The sequence below is a fragment of the Myxocyprinus asiaticus genome, chromosome 46 (assembly GCF_019703515.2).
Source record: "Myxocyprinus asiaticus isolate MX2 ecotype Aquarium Trade chromosome 46, UBuf_Myxa_2, whole genome shotgun sequence".
Taxonomy (NCBI): Eukaryota; Metazoa; Chordata; class Actinopteri; order Cypriniformes; family Catostomidae; genus Myxocyprinus; species Myxocyprinus asiaticus.
Window position 1 is genome coordinate 23,289,832 of NC_059389.1, and position 22,601 is coordinate 23,312,432.

Consider the following 22,601-nt stretch of genomic DNA (forward strand, 5'->3'; position numbering starts at 1 on the left):
TGAGACTCAGTTGAAGAAGTGATTGCAGTGACAGTGGATTCTGAGACATTTTCAGCTATAATGATATACAATCACACACATGCATTAGGCAGTATCTGCTGATATGATTACAAGATTTTGTTTAGCATTCAGTGAAATTCTGTTTAACAATTATTAGAACAATGAACCAGATTTACAATAAACTGAATAAAATACAGATATAATTTACTTATTGGGGTGTTTACACAATTGTCTATAAATAACAATACTCACTTGTAGGAGTTGATGTTTGAGACTCAGTTGAAGAAGTGATTGCAGTGACAGTGGACTCTGAGACATTTTCAGCTATAATGATATACAATCACAAACATGCATTAAGCAGTATCTGCCGACATGCTTACAAGATTTTGTTTAGCATTCAATGAAATTCTATTTAACAATTATTAGAACAATGAACCACAAACTGAATAAAATACAGATATAATTTACTTACTGAGGTGTTTACACAATTGTCTATGAATAACAATACTCACTTTTAGGAGTTGATGTTTGAGACTCAGTTGAAGAAGTGATTGTAGTTACAGTGGATTCTAAGACATTTTCAGCTATAATGATATACAATCACACACATGCATTAGGCAGTATCTGCCGACATGCTTACAAGATTTTGTTTAGCATTCAATGAAATTCTATTTAACAATTATTAGAACAATGAACCACAAACTGAATAAAATACAGATATAATTTACTTATTGAAGTGTTTACACAATTGTCTATGAATAACAATACTCACTTGTAGGAGTTGATGTTTGAGACTCCATTGAAGAAGTGATTGCAGTGACAGTGGATTCTAAGACATTTTCAGCTATAATGATATACAATCACAAACATGCATTAGGCAGTATCTGCCGACATGCTTACAAGATTTTGTTTAGCATTCAATGAAATTCTGTTTAACAACTATTAGAACAATGATCTACAAACTGAATAAAATACAGATATAATTTACTTATTGAAGTGTTTACACAAATGTCTATGAATAACAATACTCACTTTTAGGAGTTGATGTTTGAGACTCAGTAGAAGAAGTGATTGTATTGATAGTGGATTCTAAGACATTTTCAGCTATAATGATATACAATCACACACATGCATTAGGCAGTATCTGCCGACATGCTGACAAGAGTTTGTTTAGCATTCCATGAAATTCTATTTAACAATTATTAGAACAATGAACCACAAACTGAATAAAATACAGATATAATTTACTTATTGAGGTGTTTACACAATTGTCTATGAATAACAATACTCACTTGTAGGAAACGTTGATGTTTGAGACTCAGTTGAAGAAGTAATTGTAGTGACAGTGGACTCTGAGACATTTTCAGCTATAATGTTATACAATCACACACATGCATTAGGCAGTATCTGCCAACATGATTACAAGATATTGTTTAGCATTCAATGAAATTCTGTTTAACAATTATTAGTACATTGAACCACATCTAAAATAAACTGAATAAAATACAGATATAATTTACTTACTGAGGTGTTTACACAAATGTCTATGAATAACAATACTCACTTTTAGGAGTTGATGTTTGAGACTCCATTGAAGAAGTGATTGTAGTTACAGTGGATTCTAAGACATTTTCAGCTATAATGATATACAATCACACATAAGCATTAGGCAGTATCTGCCGACATGCTTACAAGATTTTGTTTAGCATTCAGTGAAATTCTGTTTAACAATTATTAGAACAATGAACCAGATTTACAATAAACTGAATAAAATACAGATATAATTTACTTACTGAAGTGTTTACACAATTGTCTATGAATAACAATACTCACTTGTAGGAGTTGATGTTTGAGACTCAGTTGAAGAAGTGATTGCAGTGACAGTGGATTCTAATACATTTTCAGCTATAATGATATACAATCACACACATGCATTAGGCAGTATCTGCCGGCATGCTTACAAGTTCCCTATCTGTCACTCACTCGACGTTGGTGTCGATGTAGTGACACTAGGGGTCACTCTTGGGAGCCCGAGACACCTCTGGTCTTTGATAAAAGGCCAATGAAAATTGGCAAGTGGTATTTGCATGCCACTCCCACGAACATACGGGTATAAAAGGAGCTGGTATGCAACCAGTCATTCAGATTTTCTCTTCGGAGCCAAACGGTCATGCTCACTGAGCTGAATACTACTGTTCATTCACCTCTGCTGAATCTGACGGCGCATTTCAGCGGCTTCTCCCTCCTCTGCACTGGTGCACTGCAGAGAATGCCCCTGGGCGCTTCGGCAGAAAAACTAGAGAGTATGTTTTCTGAAAGAGCATTTTTCCCCTCTAAAAGAGTATATATTTCTCTAAAAGAGCGCACACACGGAACGTCTTTTTAAAGACGCGTCTTTTTAAAGATACTTTTCCGATTGTGTGTTATTCCTGGTTGTGCTCGTTATCTCTCGCCTTCTAACGGTCACGATCATTGTCTTTCGAGTCTGGGCACTGCTCACGCGGAGACAGCATTCGTGGATGGTCATGTTCTCATTGCGAGAATATGTCCATGGCAACGTTGCGGTCGCGGCTCGCCTTCGTAAGAAAGTGAGCCACCCCAGAGGCTCCCGCCTCGGTTCTTTTACCCACGGGTTTGAGGCCAGCGCGGCTAGCACTGGGGGCGATTTGGGGACCCCAATGGGACCGCCTCCGCCGGGTATCCCCCCGCGGACCTCCCACTCCCCAGCACGCTCATCTGCCCCGATCGGGCTTCCGGGTGAGTCCGCCGGCTCGTCTCACGGCGAGTTCGACCTCTTATTTGGAGCCCGCGAAAGTGATGAGCTCTCGAGCGCAGCATCAGAAAGCGGGCTCGTCCAGTCGGAAGCCTCAGCTGGGCTCCTCCCTTCGGGGTCGATCGCCCAGTCACAGGCTGACGCGGAGATGACGACATGCTTTCCCGGGCAGCCGCGAGCGTCGGTTAGAGTGGATTCACCGCTCTTCCCTGAACCCTCGCGGCTCGGTGATTGGTTCCTGGCCTGCGGTGCCGCTCAAAGCCACGCCCCGCCCCCGTTCCTTTCTTCCCGGAAGTGCATGAAGAGCTGACAAGGTCACAGGAGGCACTTTTTACTGCCCGGTCCCGATCTTTTCAGCTTCCCCGCCCTCACCACCCTCGATGGTGGGGCGGCCAAGGGTTATTCGGCAATCCCCCGGTGGATAAAGGCACTCGCGGTGCACCTATGCCCGCAGAGCGCCGCCACCTGGCACAGGTGCCCAAAGCCCCGTCCAAGGCCTGTAGGTTTACGTCGTCTCTGACGGCCAAGGCCTACGGTGCCACTGGACAAGCTGCCTCCGCCCTGCATGCCATGGCTCTCCTGCACGAGGGTAGTTCCGCGCCGGGATTGATGCAGGAACTGTGCTCGGCGACCGACCTCGCTCTCCGAGCAACGGAGGTCACGGTGCAGTCTCTCGGGCGGACGATGGCCACACTAGTGGTCCAGGAGCGCCACCTTTGGCTCAACCTGGTCAAGATGGGGGAGGCCGACAAGACATGATTCCTTGCTGCCCCCATTTCCCAGGCGGGCCTATTCGGCGACACCATCGAGGACTTTGCCCAGCAGTTCTCGATGGTAGAGCAGTAGATGGATGCTAGCCAGCATATCCTGCCCCGGCACGGCTCAAGATCCCGCACCCCGTCTACTCATCACCAAGGGCGTCCCCCTGCGGTGACTGCACCAGCTCCGCTGCAGCCTGCCCCTTCGGCCCGGCCCTGGTGTGGAGCCCACCGCAGGAAGCAGACGCCACCCGTCTCGCGGCCACCCAGAACCTGTGAAAGGCTTCAAAGCACCCTTGAGACGGGCGACCCAGGGACAACGAAACCCGCTGCTCTGGAGCTGGTAAGCAGATCTTCATCTTTTTGTTACCTTTTGCATTTAATTGCGCTGCATGCCCAAGTGGCTGCAGTACTCAAGAGCTCAGCAAGAGTGGTTTCCTTGTTCCCTGGGTCACCTATCCGGTGTGTATGGCTGGCATCACGACCACCGTCCACCACTCCATTTGGCAGGTTGGCGCTCCAGCGGCGGTCTCCCGCCCCTGAGCACCCAGCTGTGGCACAAATCCGCCCCCGATGTGACAGTCTCCACAGGTCACGAGGACAAGCCTCTTCCTCCCCCGTCCCAGGCTGTTCCGGGGGTGGTCACAAGGAGCCAGGTAAGTGCTTCGATGTCCTAAGACTCAGCACGGCCATGACATGGTGTGGCACCTCGAGCTCCGCCCTGCCGCGAGGCCCCACCTGCCGGTACATCCGATGACGTTGTCCCTTTGGTCCCCCTTGCGCGGAACTTGGACGAATGGCTTGCGCCTTCCAATCCATCACGAGGGCTGGTCCGGACCGTCCAACTCGGCTGCGCGATTCACTTCGCCGGGCATCCGCCCAGGTTCAGCGGTGTCCACTTCACCTTGGTGAAAGACGAAAACGCTGCTACCTGTCCCTCCAGCCGAGATGAAGAAAGGGTTTTACAGCCCCTACTTCATCATACCGAAAAAAGGCGGTGGGTTGCGGCCAATCTTGGACTTGCGAGTACTGAACCGGGCTTTACACAGACTCCCGTTCAAGATGCTGATGCAAAGACACATTCTAGCGAGCGTCCGGCATCAAGATTGGTTCGCGGCGGTAGACCCGAAGGATGCGTACTTTCACGTCTCGATCTTTCCTCGACACAGACCCTTCCTGCGGTTCGCGTTCGAGGGTCAGGCGTATCAGTACAAAGTCCTCCCTTTCGGCCTGTCCCCGTCTCCTCGCATCTTTACGAAGATCGCAGAGGCTGCCCTTGCCCCGTTAAGGGAGGTGGGCATTCGCATTCTCAACTATCTCGACGACTGGCTAATCTTAGCTCACTCTCGAGACGTGTTATGTGCACACAGGGACCTGGTGCTCTCACACCTCAGCCGACTAGGGCTTCGGGTCAACTGGGAAAAGAGCAAGCTCCTCCCGGTTCAGAGCATCTCTTTTCTCGGTTTGGAGTTGGACTCGGTCTCCCTGACGGCACGCCTTATGAACGAGCGCGCCAAGTCGGTGCTGGCCTGTTTGAAGGCATTCAAACAGAAAACAGCGGTTCCACTGAAACTTTTTCAGAGGCTCCTGAGGCATATGGCATCCTCGGTGGTGGCCACCCCGCTCGGGTTGATGCATATGAGGCCGCTTGAGCACTGGCTCCAGACTCGAGTCCCGAGACGGGCATGGCGCCACGGGACACACCGCGTGGCCATTACGTCGGTCTGTCACCATCTTTTCAGCCCTTGGACCGACCTCTCGTTTTCTACGAGCAGGTGTTCCCCTAGAACTGGTCTCCAGGCGCGTCGTGGTCATGACAGACGCCTCCAAAACAGGCTGGGGCGCTGTTTGCAATGGGCACGCAGCCGCCGGCCTCTGGACGGGTCCGCGGCTGCGTTGGCACATCAACTGCCTCGAGGTACTGGCAATTCTGCTCGCAGAGGTCCGGCCGTTGATCCAGGGCAAGCACGTGCTAGTTCGGATGGACAGCATGGCAGCGGTAGCATATGTCAACCGCCAAGGCGGTCTGCGCTCCCGCTGTATGTCACAACTCGCCCGCCGTCACCTCCTCCGGAGTCAGCAGCACCTCAAGTCGCTGCGAGCCAATCACATCCCGGGCAACCTCAACACTACGGCGGACGCGCCGTCACAACTGGTTACCCTCAAGGGAGAGTGGAGACTCCACCTTCAAGTGGTCCAGCTGATTTGGAGTCGATTCGACAGGCACAGGAGCACCTGTTCGCCTCCCAAGAATCCTCCCCACTGCCCGCCTTGGCATAGACACGCTGGCCCCCTGGCATTCGCAAATATGCGTTTCCCCCATTTAGCCTGCTTGCACAGACCCTGTGCAAGGTCAGGGAGGACGAGGAGCAGGTCATCCTGGTAGCACCCTACTGGCCCGCCCAGACGTGATGCTCGTACCTCACACTCCTCGTGACAGCTCCCCCCTGGCAACTTCCCCTGAGGAAGGACCTTCTTTCTCAGAGAAGGGGCACCATCCGGCACCCGCACCCAGACCTCTAGAATCTCCATGTCTGGCCCATGGACGGGACGTGGAAGACCTAAGCTGTCTCCCACCTGCGATGGTAGACACGATCACTCAGGCTAGGGCTCCCTCTATGAGGCGCCTGTATGCCTTTAAGTGGCGTCTGTTCGCTATGTAGTGTTCTTGCCATCGGGAAGACCCCCAGAGATGCGCAGTCAGATCAGGGGTTTCCTTCCTGCAAGAGAAGTTGGAAGGGAGGCTGTCCCCTTCCACCTTGAAGGTGTACGTTGCTGCCATAGCAGCACACCACAATGCAGTCGACGGTAAGCCCTTAGGGAAGCACGACCTGATCATCAGGTTCCTAAGAGGCGCCAGGAGGCTGAATCCCTCCAGGCCGCGCCTCGTTCCCTCATTGGACCTCTGTAGTTCTTCAGGGTCTACAGAGAGCCCCCTCTGAGCCTTTGCAGTCAGCCAAGCTTAAGGCACTCTCCTTGAAGACTACCCTCCTGACTGCGCTCACTTCCATCAAGAGGGTAGGTGACCTGCAAGCGTTCTCTGTCAGCGAAACGTGCCTGGAATTCAGTCCAGGTTACTCTCACGTGATCCTGAGACCCTGACCGGGCTATGTGCCCAAGGTTCCCACCACCCCTTTAGGGACTAGGTGGTGAACCTGCAAGTGCTGCCCCAGGAGGAGGCAGACCCAGCCCTGTCGTCGCTGTGGCCGGTGCGTGCTTTACGCATCTATTTGGATCGCACACAGAGCTTTAGAATCTCTGAGCAGCTCTTTGTCTGCTTTTGGTGCACAGCGGAAAGGAAGCGCTGTCTCCAAGCAGAGGATCGCCTACTGGCTCGTTGACGCCATAACTATGGCATATCTCACCCAAAACATGCCGCCCCCGGTAGGGCTACGAGCCCATTCTACCCGTGGTGTAGCGGGATAGCCGGCTGGGTGTATCGCTTGCACATAGCGCCTTCCACCTCCTTTTGAGCTGAAGACGTGCGCTGTTAATTCCCAGTAGTGTTCACAAAATTTGTTCCCTGGTTGACTTCCTCCGAGCCCTGTGGCAGTCGAGTTTTTGGAGAGACTCGCTGCCGGCCCAGTACACGCGCTAACTAAGAGCCCGGTTCTGGGGTAGGTGCTCCGCATGTGGCGGTTCCCTGTAAGGCTAACCCATGTGATCTATATCTTCCGCTAATTCATTTCCCTGCTGGCAAACTGCGTCTTCCTTGGGCAGAGCCCCTCTGCCCCAGTCTCCATGTTGTAGTAACTCCTCCCCCATTGGGCAGGATCTACTTTGAAGGCTCTCCACATGGTTGGAAAGACCATGTGACGTATTCTTCCACTTAAATATCCCCCCCTCTCTTGGGGCGAGGTGTGGTCTCCGTGGTGTCCTCTCCTTGGGAGGGACACCCACTGACTAGACCTGGCGGCCCAGTCGGATAATCCCCCTTCTTTTTTAGGGAGTGGAAAAAGAGAAGGGGAAAAGAGGCCACGACTAGGTTAAGCCTGTCTCTATCTTTGGGTAGTCGACTTGTCCCCAAAAAGGGCCGTTCGACACTCATAACTGTGTTGGGGAGGTTACGTGTCGACCTGGTGTGCTGGCTATGAGGCACACAGCAAGTCTGCCCACCACACACCACCAGTTCACGTAACACAGTTCAGCCTTGTGGTGTTTTGTATAGGGACCCCTAGTGTCACTACATCGACACCAACGTCGAGTGAGTGACAGATAGGGAACGTCATGGTTACTGGTGTAACCTCCGTTCCCTGATGGAGGGAACAAGACGTTGGTCCCTCCTGCCACAACGCTGAACTACCCGCTGAAATGGCCGGACCTTATATCGGCTCCTCAGCGTAAAACCTGAATGAGTGGTTGCATACCAGCTCCTTTTATACCCGTATGTTCAGGGGAGTGGCATGCAAATACCACTTGCCAATTTTCATTGGCCTTTCATCAAAGACCAGAGGTGTCTCGGGCTCCCAAGAGAGACCCCTAGTGTCACTACATCAACACCAACGTCTCGTTCCCTCCATCAGGGAACGGAGGTTACACCAGTAACCATGACGATTTTGTTTAGCATTCAGTGAAATTCTGTTTAACAATTATTAGAACAATTAACCAGATTTACAATAAACTGAATAAAATACAGATATAATTTAATTATTGAGGTGTTTACACAACTGTTTATGAATAACAATACTCACTTTTAGGAGTTGATGTTTGAGACTCCATTGAAGAAGTGATTGTAGTTACAGTGGATTCTAAGACATTTTCAGCTATAATGATATACAATCACACACACATGCATTAAGCAGTATCTGCCGACATGCTTACAAGATTTTGTTTAGCATTCAATGAAATTCTGTTTAACAATTATTAGAACAATGAACCACAAACTGAATAAAATACAGATATAATTTACTTACTGAGGTGTTTACACAATTGTCTATGAATAACAATACTCACTTGTAGGAGTTGATGTTTGAGACTCCATTGAAGAAGTGATTGTAGTGACAGTGGATTCTAAGACATTTTCAGCTATAATGATATACAATCACACATATGCATTAGGCAGTATCTGCCGACATTCTGACAAGATTTTGTTTAGCATTCAATGCAATTCTGTTTAACAATTATTAGAACAATTAACCAGATTTACAATAAACTGAATAAAATACAGATATAATTTACTTACTGAGGTGTTTACACAATTGTCTATGAATAACAATACTCACTTGTAGGAGTTGATGTTTGAGACTCCATTGAAGAAGTGATTGTAGTGACAGTGGATTCTAAGACATTTTCAGCTATAATGATATACAATCACACATATGCATTAGGCAGTATCTGCCGACATTCTGACAAGATTTTGTTTAGCATTCAATGCAATTCTGTTTAACAATTATTAGAACAATTAACCAGATTTACAATAAACTGAATAAAATACAGATATAATTTACTTACTGAGGTGTTTACACAATTGTCTATGAATAACAATACTCACTTGTAGGAGTTGATGTTTGAGACTCCATTGAAGAAGTGATTGTAGTGACAGTGGATTCTAAGACATTTTCAGCTATAATGATATACAATCACACATATGCATTAGGCAGTATCTGCCGACATTCTGACAAGATTTTGTTTAGCATTCAATGCAATTCTGTTTAACAATTATTAGAACAAGTAACCAGATTTACAATAAACTGAATAAAATACAGATATAATTTACTTAATGAGGTGTTTACACAACTGTTTATGAATAACAATACTCACTTTTAGGAGTTGATGTTTGAGACTCCATTGAAGAAGTGATTGTAGTTACAGTGGATTCTAAGACATTTTCAGCTATAATGATATACAATCACACACATGCATTAGGCAGTATCTGCTGACATGATTACAAGATTTTGTTTAGCATTCAATGAAATTCTGTTTAACAATTATTAGAACAATAAACCAGATTTACAATAAACTGAATAAAATACAGATATAATTTACTTATTGAGGTGTTTACACAATTGTTTATGAATAACAATACTCACTTGTAGGAGTTGATGTTTGAGACCCAGTTGAAAAAGTGATTGTAGTGATAGTGGATTCTAAGACATTTTCAGCTATAATGATATACAATCACACATATGCATTAGGCAGTATCTGCCGACATGCTGACAAGATTTTGTTTAGCATTCAATGAAATTCTGTTTAACAATTATTAGAACAATGAACCACAAACTGAATAAAATACAGATATAATTTACTTATTGAGGTGTTTACACAATTGTCTATGAATAACAATACTCACTTGTAGGAGTTGATGTCTGAGACTCAGTTGAAGAAGTAGTTGTAATGACAGTGGATTCTGAGACATTTTCAGCTATAATATAGAAACACACAAATGCACTAAGCAGTATTTGTTGACATGCTAAGAAGATTTTTTCGATGTTGCATACAATAAAATTATGTATTCCAAGAACTATTCGAAGATTATATGACAATAGATTAAAACTGTATACATTCTTCCTATTAAAAAACTGTTATAACTTACAGTATATAACAATTCTAACAGCTGATGTTTGATACTCGAGATGTGATTTGAAATGACAGTACTCACTTGTACTAGAATTCTGTGCATTCAACCCCTGAGGAAGAGATAACAGCTATGTTTATATTTACCAAAGGTGGAAATGGATGAAAAATGATTTGAGACAATTTGAGTTATGCTCTTTAACTGTTCTTAAGACTTCAGACTTCCAGGTTTTTCCTGAATATCACTATTTTATCAGAGTATGCGGGCATTCACCACTGCTAACTCTATTTGAATATTTACATGGTTTAAAGCCATTAAACGACAGACAAGTACAGCGCATATGACAGCACTCGGCCTCTTTTTTAAAAAATGTCTTGTTCTTCTATAAAAACTGCATAAAATAAAGCATACAGTACTAGAAAAAAACTCACTTTAAAATTTGCTAATGTACAGTTCGTGTCTATCACACACGGACTGTGTTTGGTAATCCTGACACCAAATGGATTGTGACTGGTTCAAACTGACATCAAACTGAATATGGTTACTATTCACTGGTGTAGAGCCATGGTTTTCAAACTGGGAGGCGCGCCTCCCCAGGGGGGCACCAGAGCTTGTCAGGGGAGGCACGGAGATTGATGATAAAATCACCAAGTAAAATCAAAAGATAGCTTACATAAATACAATAAAAATGCATTGTCAAGATAAATGAAATTAATAGCTTAATGGATCGTAGTCCATCTTAATAGACAGTAGCTTTATGGCGTTATAATAATATTAAATGTTATAAATGAATGCATGTCATACCGAAGCGCATCCATGTACCGTTTGCACGAGTCTCTCCACTCGTATGCAGATTTTCTTTGTTCTCACACAAAACCGAATACGCACTCTCACATATACGCTGCTCTATGAAATCAATCGCTCAAAGAGTTCGTGCACGCCCAAAACGTGTCCTGTGCACTTGCAAATCTATTAAAAAGCCACATAGATCTGCCTATGTTCATCCCTCACGACATGTCAATTGTTATGAGTTCAACATATCAGGTCGATGTGTCTTCATTAGAGCTTTCAGAATTAATGTGTTAATGCATGCGATTAATTAAAAAAGTTTAACATGTTCATTTTTCTTACTCACGATAAACACATTTACCGTTAATACTGCATAAACACTGGTGTTAAGGGCGGAAACTTTGTAATGTATCCACGCTGAGCCATTACACTGATGCACACTCCACAGCGCCAGAGCCCTTCTACCAAGATGAGCCTACAAGTTTAGCATAAAACAGCATAATGCAGCAGTTCCATAGACATTCTATGGGCAGAACTGTCTTAACACGCTAGTTGACTGTTATGATAGAGCCGCGGAGGTTGTTATCTCAGTAAATAAAAGAACTCTTAACACTATTTGATGTACAAAACAAGCCCAGGTGGGACTTGTGATAGAAATCAAGTATTTTTCAGCCTTTTTCAACATTTTAATAACCAATGAAGCGCACCAAATCTTAACTATCACCAAAACGCAGAATGAAACGTTTTTGTTTGCAGGCGCTTTTCATTGTGAGTTCAAAGCGGCGCACGATGCTGGCGTTGCCACTTTGATGCAAATCATGAACCCAGCTTCACGACTGTTGTAACAAAGTGGATAACCACAGTCTGCCACAGATTAATATTGTGGAGGATGAGAGTTTAAGGGATTTAATGCAATGAATATGCAACCTATGTGTGGACTAGTTCTTTCAATTCATCAAACTCCCACTTAGACTTTGGGAAATGTTTAATGTTACTTGAATTGGTGCTATTATAGTGCTTTGTCTTTGTGACGAGGAGGAGGGCGGGGCCGTGAGTGCGCACGGCCGGCCCCCAGTCGGGCTAATCAGCCAAGGAGAGGGATATGGCTGAGCTGGATGCGGCAGTTCAAGAGAGAGAGCGCCACACGCATCTGCCGTGTGTGTATTTGTTTGTGTCTTTTTAAGTTTTCATTAAACATTATTTTGATGTTTCGTCCGGTTGACGCAGGGCTCCAGCGCCACCGGATTGAACACTCCCTTGGCGTCGCGACCCCCCGTCAGCAGTGAGGACTCCTTGGACGGTGCATTCTTCCTCCTTCCTGGGTTTTGGCACCAGTGTAACAATTAAGGTAATGGATATATGCCTAATGAAGCGGATGCAGACCAGGACTACATGTGTCAACCCGGAAAAGACCTGCTTCAGTCCAGTGAGTATACAAAACAATTTCCTATTTTAATAAAAGGGAGACATGAACAGTATGTGCCATAGGCCAATCAGGACCTTGATGGAATGATAGCTCACCTTCCAGACATACATGAGGAGGCAGGGAAATGGATTAGAATATTGAAAGAAGAAACGACAGGAAAACTTCTAGCTATTGGGGATATCAAAGCTCTGCTAGCTAAATGTCTGGGGGATCTAAGATGAATGAGATCCTCAATACAGTGGGCCTAAAGCAAGCAACTGACAACACAGGAGTGGATGGAGTTCCTTTTGACAGATCCCGTACTAAGATATGGACAGCTTTGAGAAGAGACTACCTGACACGGATGGACCCAAGATCACTGAGGGGAGAACAAATAGGTGAGACAGAAAATCCCACAGCCTATATTCAATGACAACTGAGAAGATGGAAGCAAGAACTGGAAAGAGATCCAGAGAAAGATGTAGTAATGACAACATTGTTTAGAACTGCCATAGTGGATGCTATGCCAGCTCCAGTGAAGGACAAGTTGGAAAATGTATTTGGACTAAACTCCAAGACACAAAGAGAGTTCGGTGAACATGTGACCCATGCTGCAGAACAATACAGGAAGAATGAAACAAGGTTGAAACAGCAAGAAAGAGAAATACAAAGAAAGCTGACACGATTGCAACTTGAAGAACTAACTGGAAAGAAGAAAAAGATTCAAGCTGCTGTAAAAGAAAAAGGAGAAAAACAATCAGCAGTAATGGCTCCTGTAAATGTACCTATACCTGCTGCCCAGACTATACCAATGCCACCTGTACCTGTCACTCAGAATTTAATGCCAACACCAGGGAGTACACCACAACCACCAGCACCAGTTGTAATCTATGTAAAACCAGAACAAACAAACAATAGAAAATAGAACATGCCACCCCAAGGAGGGAGAGGAAGAGGATGACAGAATAGTGGCCCAAGAAATTATGTCTCATCAGGAATATGTTGGGGTTGCAATCAACCAGGACACAGCAAGAAAGACTGCCCTGTTAATCCATGGCTGAATGTCCAGCCACCAAGCCCAAGCAATAACCTGTGGCAACAAGAGTATCAGGCTCAAGCACAAGGTCCACTTAACCCATGGTGCGGACCACAACAGGGCTACTAGGGCTGCCCAGAGGATCCTACATGGAGGGGTCAGCTTCCAATGATATCATATGATGCTGATCAAGAACCTGTGCTGCAGGTTAAAATAGAGGGCAAAACAACACCAGTTATGCTAGACACTGGAGCCACATTCACGTGTATAAATCCAAATTATGCCTCTCACCTCCTCAAGTCTGGAAAATATGTAAAGACAGTAGGATTCTCGGGACTAACGCAGCTAATTCCAATGACGGCTCCAGTTAGCATAAAAGTAAAATACACAGAAATAAAAATTCCTATTTTAATATCAGAACAGACACCTGTTAACCTGCTAGGAATTTATGCTATATGTAAAATGAACTTACAAATATGGTGCTCTCCAGAGGGAATATACATAGACAGCAGAGGAATCAAACAAATGACTGTCACAAAACCCCAAGAACTCCAAGAGCCACAGGCAAACGTATACTGGTTAGGAGACTTAGGGAAAGATGTAGTGGAAACAGTAAATAAATGGGGAAAATATATTGTTTCAGCTCTGTGAATCAAGTGTGCCATAAACTGAATTTCATTTTATCCTAATATATGATCAGAGTATGGATCCAGAGCTGGAAAAGAAATGGTTAAATGACACAGAAGGGCAAAAGGTTTCATTAAACTCACAGTATATATTTGTAGGACCAGAGGGAGCTGCGCAACAAATTGAGAAATGCAGCTTCATTGAAAAATGGTTCCAAGTGTCAGATTCAACTCCACATGTTACCTTATATGTAAATAAGGGAAATCAGGCAAAAGATCTAGGACCAATGATGAAGAATGCAGAGAAGAAAAAGTGGGAAGAAACAGATAATCCTTTAATTTTTGAGTCACCAGACAAAACATATTTAAAAATCATGACAGGCATTCCAAAGGTCGTGGTAACTACTGTAAGGCTGGCACCAGAATGTCTACAACCAAAAGGCGCCATTTCCGGTAAAAGTCAAAGAACTCTGCGAGAATCAATGTCATAGAACTCTCTCACAAAAGCTGAAATCTACACCTGAATATCACCATGTGTGATAAAGTGCAAATCGCCTTTTGCTGAAATCTACACCTGAATATCACCACAGTGTGATAAATTGCAAATTACCTTGCTGCCCCCCCCCTTCTCTCTCCCCCTTCTCCCCTTCAACAGCTCTGGACCAACACAAAGACATAAGATTTATATGTAAAAATATAACAAATACCATGAAAACAAAGAATGCAACTGTATGTGTTTGATATCATTTAAGAGGTCTCTGTGCGACTGGTATAGTGGTCTCTTTCCAATGCTGATAAAACTAATGGTAACAAAGTTATAAGGTCTTTGCCAAATACTGCATAATTCTGGAGGTCTATCCCCCTCCTTGACCTACAATTGAAATTATCTCCTGTATGTTAACAAGGTTAAACCCCAGGAAGTCAAGAACCCATTCACCCCCAAATCCTCATTGTCCATAGGATAATACCATTTGGTACACAATGTTATTCTGTCTGGATATTTAAGGAAAGTTGGCATGAAGTTCTGGGGATCTGTATGCAGATCTCCCATGCTGTACCGCTGCATGTAGTTTTGTCAGGTATGTTTCTTTGACTTGTCTTTTATTTTTATTAATGCTTGTTTATTCTGATCATGTGAAATTGGCTTTGATACGAATTTCTACAAAAATGTTTTATATCTTACCTGACAAATAAATTGTTATTATTTGATTTATTCTGAATTCCTCTGAAATCATTACTGGAGCTTTACTATAGGAGGAATCCATTTAAAGACTCTCAGTTTGAATTTAAACCACTCAGGACAACTAGGTAGGACAACCACCTAGAACAACCAGGTAGGACAACCACCTAGGACAGCCGGGTAGGATTTGAATTTCAATAGACCAGGGTAGACCATACTGAAGCTTTAATATAGGAGAAACCACTCAGGACAACCGGGCAGGAGAAAGCCATTTAAAGACTCTGTCACTGCTCACCGCCCGTCTTAGCAAGTTGTATGTACGTGACTAAGCGGCAATATCGTCTGGTTATGAGAAAAGCCAAACCAGACAATATTAGTTAACCCTACAACCGCTGACTAAGAACGGAACTGGCTATCCATTTTCGGGAGGTTTACGTAATTTAATAACGGCCGGCGTAAGCCTCCAAAGATCAAAAGGACAATGAATAGAAGAGGATTTAGAATAATCAATAACCTAAAAATGTTAAATTAAAAGAATGATCAGAAATTAATTAGAGCTTAAATATAAATTAGAGGTCAACTTAAAATTGGAGTCAGATTAATATAAAATTGGAGTCAGATAAAATGAATAATGGAATGAAATGTGTGAATTAACAATAATTGATTTACTTCAGCGCTCAGAAAAGACAGAACAACGCAGAGACCTTCAAGGGCAATTTATTGAAGTTCCACCCTGGAACGGATATGAAAATTATTATCCAGATAGATTCCTTTCTTTTTTACACTACTAAAGAAAAAAAACTGGATTCAAAAACAGCTGAATTAATGTTAGAAATGGAAAAACAAGTACCAGCTGAATTATGGTCTCAACATGACATAGATGTAGGGTTAGTGAAATCTGCTAAGCCAGTTAGGATCAAAGTTAGACCAGGAACACAGCTGCCAAGAATGCAACAATATCCATTAAAGCAAGAAGCTGTAGAAGGAATTAAAAAGACTACTGAGGGACTGCTTAAAGCAGGGGTGTTGATTGAAACAATAAGCCATTGCAACACACCCATTTTGCCAGTAGCTAAGGCAGACAGGTCAAAATGGCATTTAGTACATGATTTAAGAGCAGTTAATGAAGTAGTAGAAGACTGGCCTGCAGAAGTTCCTGTTCGCTGTTGACTAATGTTGCTCCTGCTGACAATTATTTTGCTGTGATTAATCTGTGTTCTGCCTTTTTCAGCATTCCTTTAGCAGAAGAAAGCAGACACCTTTTTTCATTCACCTATCAAGGTAAACGGTATACCTACACCAGAATGCCCCAGGGATTCAAGCATTCACCACATGTTTTTAACCAAGTGTTGAAAACTGATTTGGAAGATCTCAGAATTGATAGCACATTAATACAGTATGTGGATGATCTACTGATTTGTTCAGCAACATTAGAACAATGTCACCAAGATTCTATTAAAGTACTTACTAAGTTGGCTGAGGGAGGCCATAAGATCTCTAAAGAAAAATTGCAATACTGCTTACCACAAGTAGAATACTTAGGACGAATCATTGCATATAAAACCAAGGCTATATCACCTAGTCAATTGGAGGGAATAAGTAAAGCACCTCAACCTCAAACAGTGGGACAAATGATGACCTTTTTAGGAATGACAGGTTTCAGTGCTGATTGGATAGAAGATTATGCTATCAAAATGGCCCCTTTGAGGGCATTGATGAAACAGACAGGGCATCAGAATCTTCGAGCTCGTTTAACATGGGACACTGATGCATTGATAGCTTTTGAGTCATTGAAAAAAGAGCTTCAGACAGCACCTGCTCTGGCAACCCCAGACTATACTAAACCTATCCATTTGTATGTAGCAGATAGGAGAGATGGATATACATCAGCAGTCTTAATGCAGGAGATTTGCAGTGGAAGAGAAAAGCAACCAATAGCTTATTATAGCACCAAACTGGACAATGTGGCACAAGGCTACCCACCATGTTATCAAAGGCTTGCTGCAGTGCATTATGCCTATGACAAAGACTCTACTGTGACCATGGGCTACCCAGTAGTGATTTACACTCACCATAAAGTTAGAGAATTGCTAGAACAAGTAAGATTTGTTTTAACTCAAGCTAGGTGTTTGACATATTCAACACTGTTAACTTACACAGATGTTACCATAAGGTGATGCACAAAAGTAAATCCAGCCAATTACATTCCTCTAGAAGGAGAGGGAACACCTCATGAATGTGTGGTGGATTCTCTAGCCTTTACACGTTTAAAACCAGATCTAGAATCAACACCAATTAATGATGCAGAGGCAGATTATTTTGTTGATGGGTCATGTTTCAGAGACCATCTGGTAAATCATGCTGGGTATGCCATTGTCAAGAGGGAAGACAAAAATGTTGTCCCAGTTGTGGTTCAGCATTGTGAACAACCATGCTCAGCACAATTGGCTGAATTGTAAGCACTGACTGAGGCTTGACTACTAGCCAAAAATCGAACTGTAAACATTTATACAGATTTTGCATATGCGCACGGAGTGTGTCACTTATTTGGAGCAGTCTGGAAACAAAGGGGGTTTAAAAAGACTGATGGGACTCCAATTCAGCACAGTGATCAGATAACTAAACTTATTTCAGCAATGATGCATCCAAAAAGAGTGGTTATCATCAAATGTCAAGCAAATAAGAAGGGAAATGATTTTGTCATTCAAGACAACAATGCTGCAGACTCCTTTGCTAAAAAGGCCTCAGGATGCCAAGTAGCAGTAATGGCAACTGCATCAGTTCTGATTCAGCCTTAACCCCAATTAGATGATACTGCACGAATGCAACATCAAGCTGGCCCTTATGAACATGCGGTTTGGCAGCAAAGAGGTGCAAGTAGAGATGTAAATGGCATATGGCAGTCCCATGAAGGACACATGATTGCTCCAAAGCACTACTTAATATTCTAATCTCAGATGCACATGGTTTTGACCACTGCGCAAGGGGGGAGGTGATTAGAAAAATAAAACGACAGGGATATTGGTCCCCATATCTACAGGCAATGGTAGATGAATTCTTAACTGAATGTGAAGTTTGTGCTCAAAATAATGTCAGAAAGGGTACATCTGCACCAATAGGTCACATACCAGTTCCAGAGGGACCATTTAAGCATCTGGTAATGGATTATGTAGACATGCTAAAATCAATTAGAGGCAAAAAATATATGTTGGTGATAATAGACAGATTCAGCAGCTGGATAGAAGCAGTACCATCAGCAGACCAGGGCGCTCAAACCATGATCAAATTTTTAACCAGAGAAGTCATTCCAAGATTTGGCATACCATCTCAAATTAGTTCTGACAATGGCTCAGCATGAATTAAAAATACAGTGAAAACAGTGATACAACAGCTGAGAATAAAACAAAGATTAGCATGCATCTATCACCCGCAGTCACAGGGAATGGAAGAAAGGGTAAATGTAACTCTCAAAGCTAACATAAGCTAAATTTGTGCTGACACTAAACTCAATTGGGTTGATGCCCTACCCCTTGCACTAATGAATTACCATATGCAGACCAATAGAATCACCAATCTAACACCACATGAGATGTTAACAGGAAGACCCATGCCAGTACCATATCTGAGAGGTCCCTATGAATGCCCACCTCTAGAACAGTTGCAGATGGAATTAAGGGCCTACAGTAGACAATTAAATGCTATACATGAAGCTATTTATTCACAAGAACAGAACAGGGGACCCAGACAAGAAGAAGAAGTACTGGGAGTACCTGAGAGTTATTAGGAGGAGGTGGAATGAACACAGAAGGGAAGGACCTTTTAAGGTAGTAAGGGTGACTCCACCAGCAGTTAGGTAGAAGGTAGCACAATGTGGTATCATTTGAATCACTGCACTAGAGCACCTATACCAAGACCACCACGAGACCAGGTACAAAGAGCAGAAGAAGAACAGGAAGACTCAAATGTGAACGCCACTGGGCGCTTCGGCAGAAAACAAAGAGAGCATGTTTTCTGAAAGAGCTTTTTCCTCTAAAAGAGTATATTTCTCTAAAAGAGCGGCACACGCGGAACGTCTTTTTAAAGACGCGTCTTTTTAAAGATGCCTTTCCGTTTGTGTGTTATTCCTGGTTGCGGTCGTTATCTCTCAACTTCGGATGGTCATGATCGCTGTCTTTCAATCGCTGCGTTTGTGGATGGTTCATGTTCTCATTGCGAGAACATGACCATGGCAACGTTGTGGTCACGGCTTGCTTTCGTAAGAAAGCAAGCCACCAAGTGGCTCCCACCTCGGTCCTTCTACTTACGGGTATGAGGCCAGCGCGGCTTGCACTGGGGGCGATTTGGGGACCCCAATGGGATCGCCTCCGCCAGGTATCCCCCCGCAGACCTCCCATTCCCCAGCACGCTTGTCTGCCCCAGTCGGGCTTCCAGATGAGTTCGCCGGCTCGTCTCACGGCGAATCTGGCTTCTTGTTTGGAGCCCGCGAAGATGATGAGCTCTCGAGCGCAGCATCGGAGAGCGGGCTTGTCCAGTCAGACGCAGAAGCCTCAGCTGGGCTTCCCCCCTCGGGGACGATTGCCCAATCACAGGCTGATGCCGAAATGATGGACATGCTTTCCCAGGCGGCTGCGAGCTTTGGGTTAGAGTGGAACCATCCGCTCTCCCCTGAACCCTCGCGGCTTGATGATTGGCTCAAAGCAGCCACGCCCCGCTCCAGTGCCATTCTTCCCGGAAGTGCACAAGGAGCTGATGAAATTGTGGGAGGCACCTTTTACTACCCGGCCCCGATTCCGCAGTTCCCCCGCTCTCACTACCCTCGATGGTGGGCGGCCAGGGGCTATACGGCGATTCCCCAGGTAGATAAGGTGCTCGCGGTGCACCTATGCCCACAGAGCACCGCCACCTGGCGCGGACACCCTAAGCTCCCGTCCAAGCCCTGTAGGCTCACGTCGTCCCTGACAGCTAAAGCCTACAGCGCTGCTGGACAAGCCTCTTCTGCCCTGAACGCCATGGCTCTCCTGCAGGTCCACCAAGCCAAGGCGTTGAAAGAACTGCACGAGGGCAGTTCCGCCCCAGATTTGATGCAGGAACTGTGCTTGGTGACCGACCTTGCTCTCCGAGCGACGAAGGTCACGGCGCGGTCTCTCGGGCGGACGATGGCCACATTAGTGGTCTAGGAGCGCCACCTTTGGCTCAACCTGGTCGAGATGGGTGAGGCCGACAAGACACCCTTTCTTGCTGCCCCCATTTCCCAGGCTGGCCTATTCGGCGACACCGTCGAGGACTTTGCCCAGCAGTTGTCGGTGGTGAAGCAGCAGACAGAGGCGATCCGGCACATCCTGCCCCGGCACAGCTCATGATCCCACACCCCATCTGATCGTCGCCAAGGGCGTCCCCCTGCGGTGACTGCACCGGCTCTGACGCAGCCCACCCCTTCGGCCCGGCCCCGGCGTGGAGCCCACCGTAGGAAGCAGACGCCACCCGTCTCACAGTCGACACCTAAGAACCCACGGTGGTCGTCAAAGCGCCCCTGAGACGGGCGACCCAAGGACGAAGGAACCCACTCACCTGGAGCTGGTAAGAAGACCACTCCATCCCCCGGTGGAGGGCCGGATGAAAAATCTTTTGTTGCCTTTTTGTTTGATTTCACCACATGCCCAAGTGGCTGTGGTACCCAACAGTTCAGCAAAAGAGCGGTTTCCTTCCTCCCTGGGTCACATACCCGGTGTGCACGGTCGTCATCACGACTACCGTTCACAGGTTTTTTCTTGCAGGATTGCCGCTCCAGCGGTGGTCTTTCTGCCCCTGAGAGCCCAGCTGTGGCACACAGCCGCCCCCGATGTGGCTGTCTCCATGGGTTACAAGGACAGGCCTCTTCCTCCCCCATCCCAGGGGTGGTCATAAGGAGCCAGGTAAGTGCTTCGATGTCCCTAGACTCAGCACGGCCACAATGTGGTGTGGCACCTCGAGCTCCGCCCTGCCTCAAGGCCCTACCTGCCAGTACGTCCGACGATGTTGTCCCCTTGGTCCCCCTTGCGCGGAACTTGGACGCATGGCTTGCGCTTTCCAATCTGTCACGATGGCTGATCCAGACTGTCCAACTCGGCTACTCGATTCAGTTCACCAGGCGCCCGCCCAAGTTCAGCGGTATTCACTTCACCTTGGTCAAGAACGAAAATGCTGCTACCTTGCACGCGGAGATCGCTACCCTTCTACCGAAGGGGTTTTACAGCCCCTACTTCATCATACCGAAAAAAGGCGGTGGGTTGCGGCCAATCTTGGACCAGTGAGTACTGAACCGGGCCTTACACAGATTCCCATTCAAGATGGTGATGCAAAAACACATTCTGGCAAGCATCCGGCATCAAGATTGGTTCACGGCAGTAGACCCGAAGGACGCATACTTCCACGTCTCGGTCCTTCCTCGAAACAGACCCTTCCTGCGGTTTGCATTTGAGGGTCATTTGACTACCATCTCTTTTCTCGGTTTGGAGCTGGACACAGTCTCTTATGAACAAGCACGCCCAGTCGGTGCTGGCCTGTTTGAAGGCGTTCAAACAGAAAACAGCAGTTCCACTGAAACTTTTTCAGAGGCTCCTGGGGCATATGGCATCCTCGACAGTAGCCACCCTGCTTGGGTCGATGCATATGAGACCACTTCAGCACTGGCTCCAAACTCGAGTCCCGAGATGGGCATGGCGCCACGTGACATATCGCGTGGTCATCACGCCGGTCTGTCACCGTCTTTTCAGCCCTTGGACCGACCTCTTGTTTCTATGGGCAGGCCACGTCTGATAGCACTGGGGGAAATTTGGGGACATTAATGGGACCACCTCCGCCGGGTATCCCCCCATGGACCTCCCATTCCCCAGCACGCTCGCTTGCCCCAATCGGGCTCTTGCACGAGACCGCCAGCTTGTCTCAGCGCGAGTTCGACTTCTCGTTCGGAGCTCGAGAAGATGATGAGTTATCGAGCGCAGCATCGGAGAGTGGGCTCATCAAGTCTGACACAGAGGCTTCGGCTGGGCTTCCTCCTTCAGGAACGGTCGCCCAGTCTCACGCCAATGCGGAAATGATGGACATGCTTTCCCGGGCGTCCGCGAGCATCGGGCTAGTGTGGAACCCTCCACTCTCCCCTGAACCCTCGCGGCTCGAAGATTGGTTCCTGGGCCCCCATTCCTTTCTTCCCGGAAGTGCATGAGGAGCTGACAAGATCGTGGGAGGCAACTTTTACTACCCAGCCCCGGTCTTTCAGCTCCCCGCTCTCACTACCTTCGATGGTGGAGCGGCCAAGGGGTATTCGGTGATCACCCAGGTGGATAAAGCTCCCGTCTAGGGCCTGTAGGTTTATGTTGTCCCTGACGACTGTGGCCTGTGGTGCCGCTGGACAAGCTGCCTCCGCCCTGCACGCCATGGCTCTCCTTTAAGTACACCAAGCCAAGGTGCTAAAAGAACTGCAAGAGGGTAGTTCTGACCCGGGATTGATGCAGGAACTGCGCTTGGCGACCGACCTCGCTCTC

General features: G+C 46.0%; 2 protein-coding genes across 2 annotated transcripts in view; both read right to left on the reverse strand.

Moving 5' to 3' along the window:
• The window catches only part of ptprjb.1 (protein tyrosine phosphatase receptor type Jb, tandem duplicate 1), a 115,346-nt gene extending 106,272 nt beyond the window's left edge, over positions 1 to 9,074 (reverse strand). The window contains exons 1-3 of the mRNA XM_051690184.1: positions 9,023 to 9,074; positions 8,754 to 8,825; positions 8,485 to 8,556 (exon numbers count right to left, since the gene is read on the reverse strand). Coding sequence (XP_051546144.1) covers positions 8,485 to 8,556; positions 8,754 to 8,825; positions 9,023 to 9,050 — 172 coding nt within the window. The 5' untranslated portion in view covers positions 9,051 to 9,074. The remainder of the gene's footprint in view (positions 1 to 8,484; positions 8,557 to 8,753; positions 8,826 to 9,022) is intronic.
• Positions 9,075 to 9,436: 362 nt separating this feature from the next.
• Positions 9,437 to 22,601, reverse strand: part of LOC127435716 (putative mediator of RNA polymerase II transcription subunit 30) — a 40,723-nt gene continuing 27,558 nt past the window's right edge. The window contains exons 2-5 of the mRNA XM_051689333.1: positions 10,130 to 10,157; positions 9,821 to 9,892; positions 9,561 to 9,632; positions 9,437 to 9,447 (exon numbers count right to left, since the gene is read on the reverse strand). Coding sequence (XP_051545293.1) covers positions 9,437 to 9,447; positions 9,561 to 9,632; positions 9,821 to 9,892; positions 10,130 to 10,157 — 183 coding nt within the window. The remainder of the gene's footprint in view (positions 9,448 to 9,560; positions 9,633 to 9,820; positions 9,893 to 10,129; positions 10,158 to 22,601) is intronic.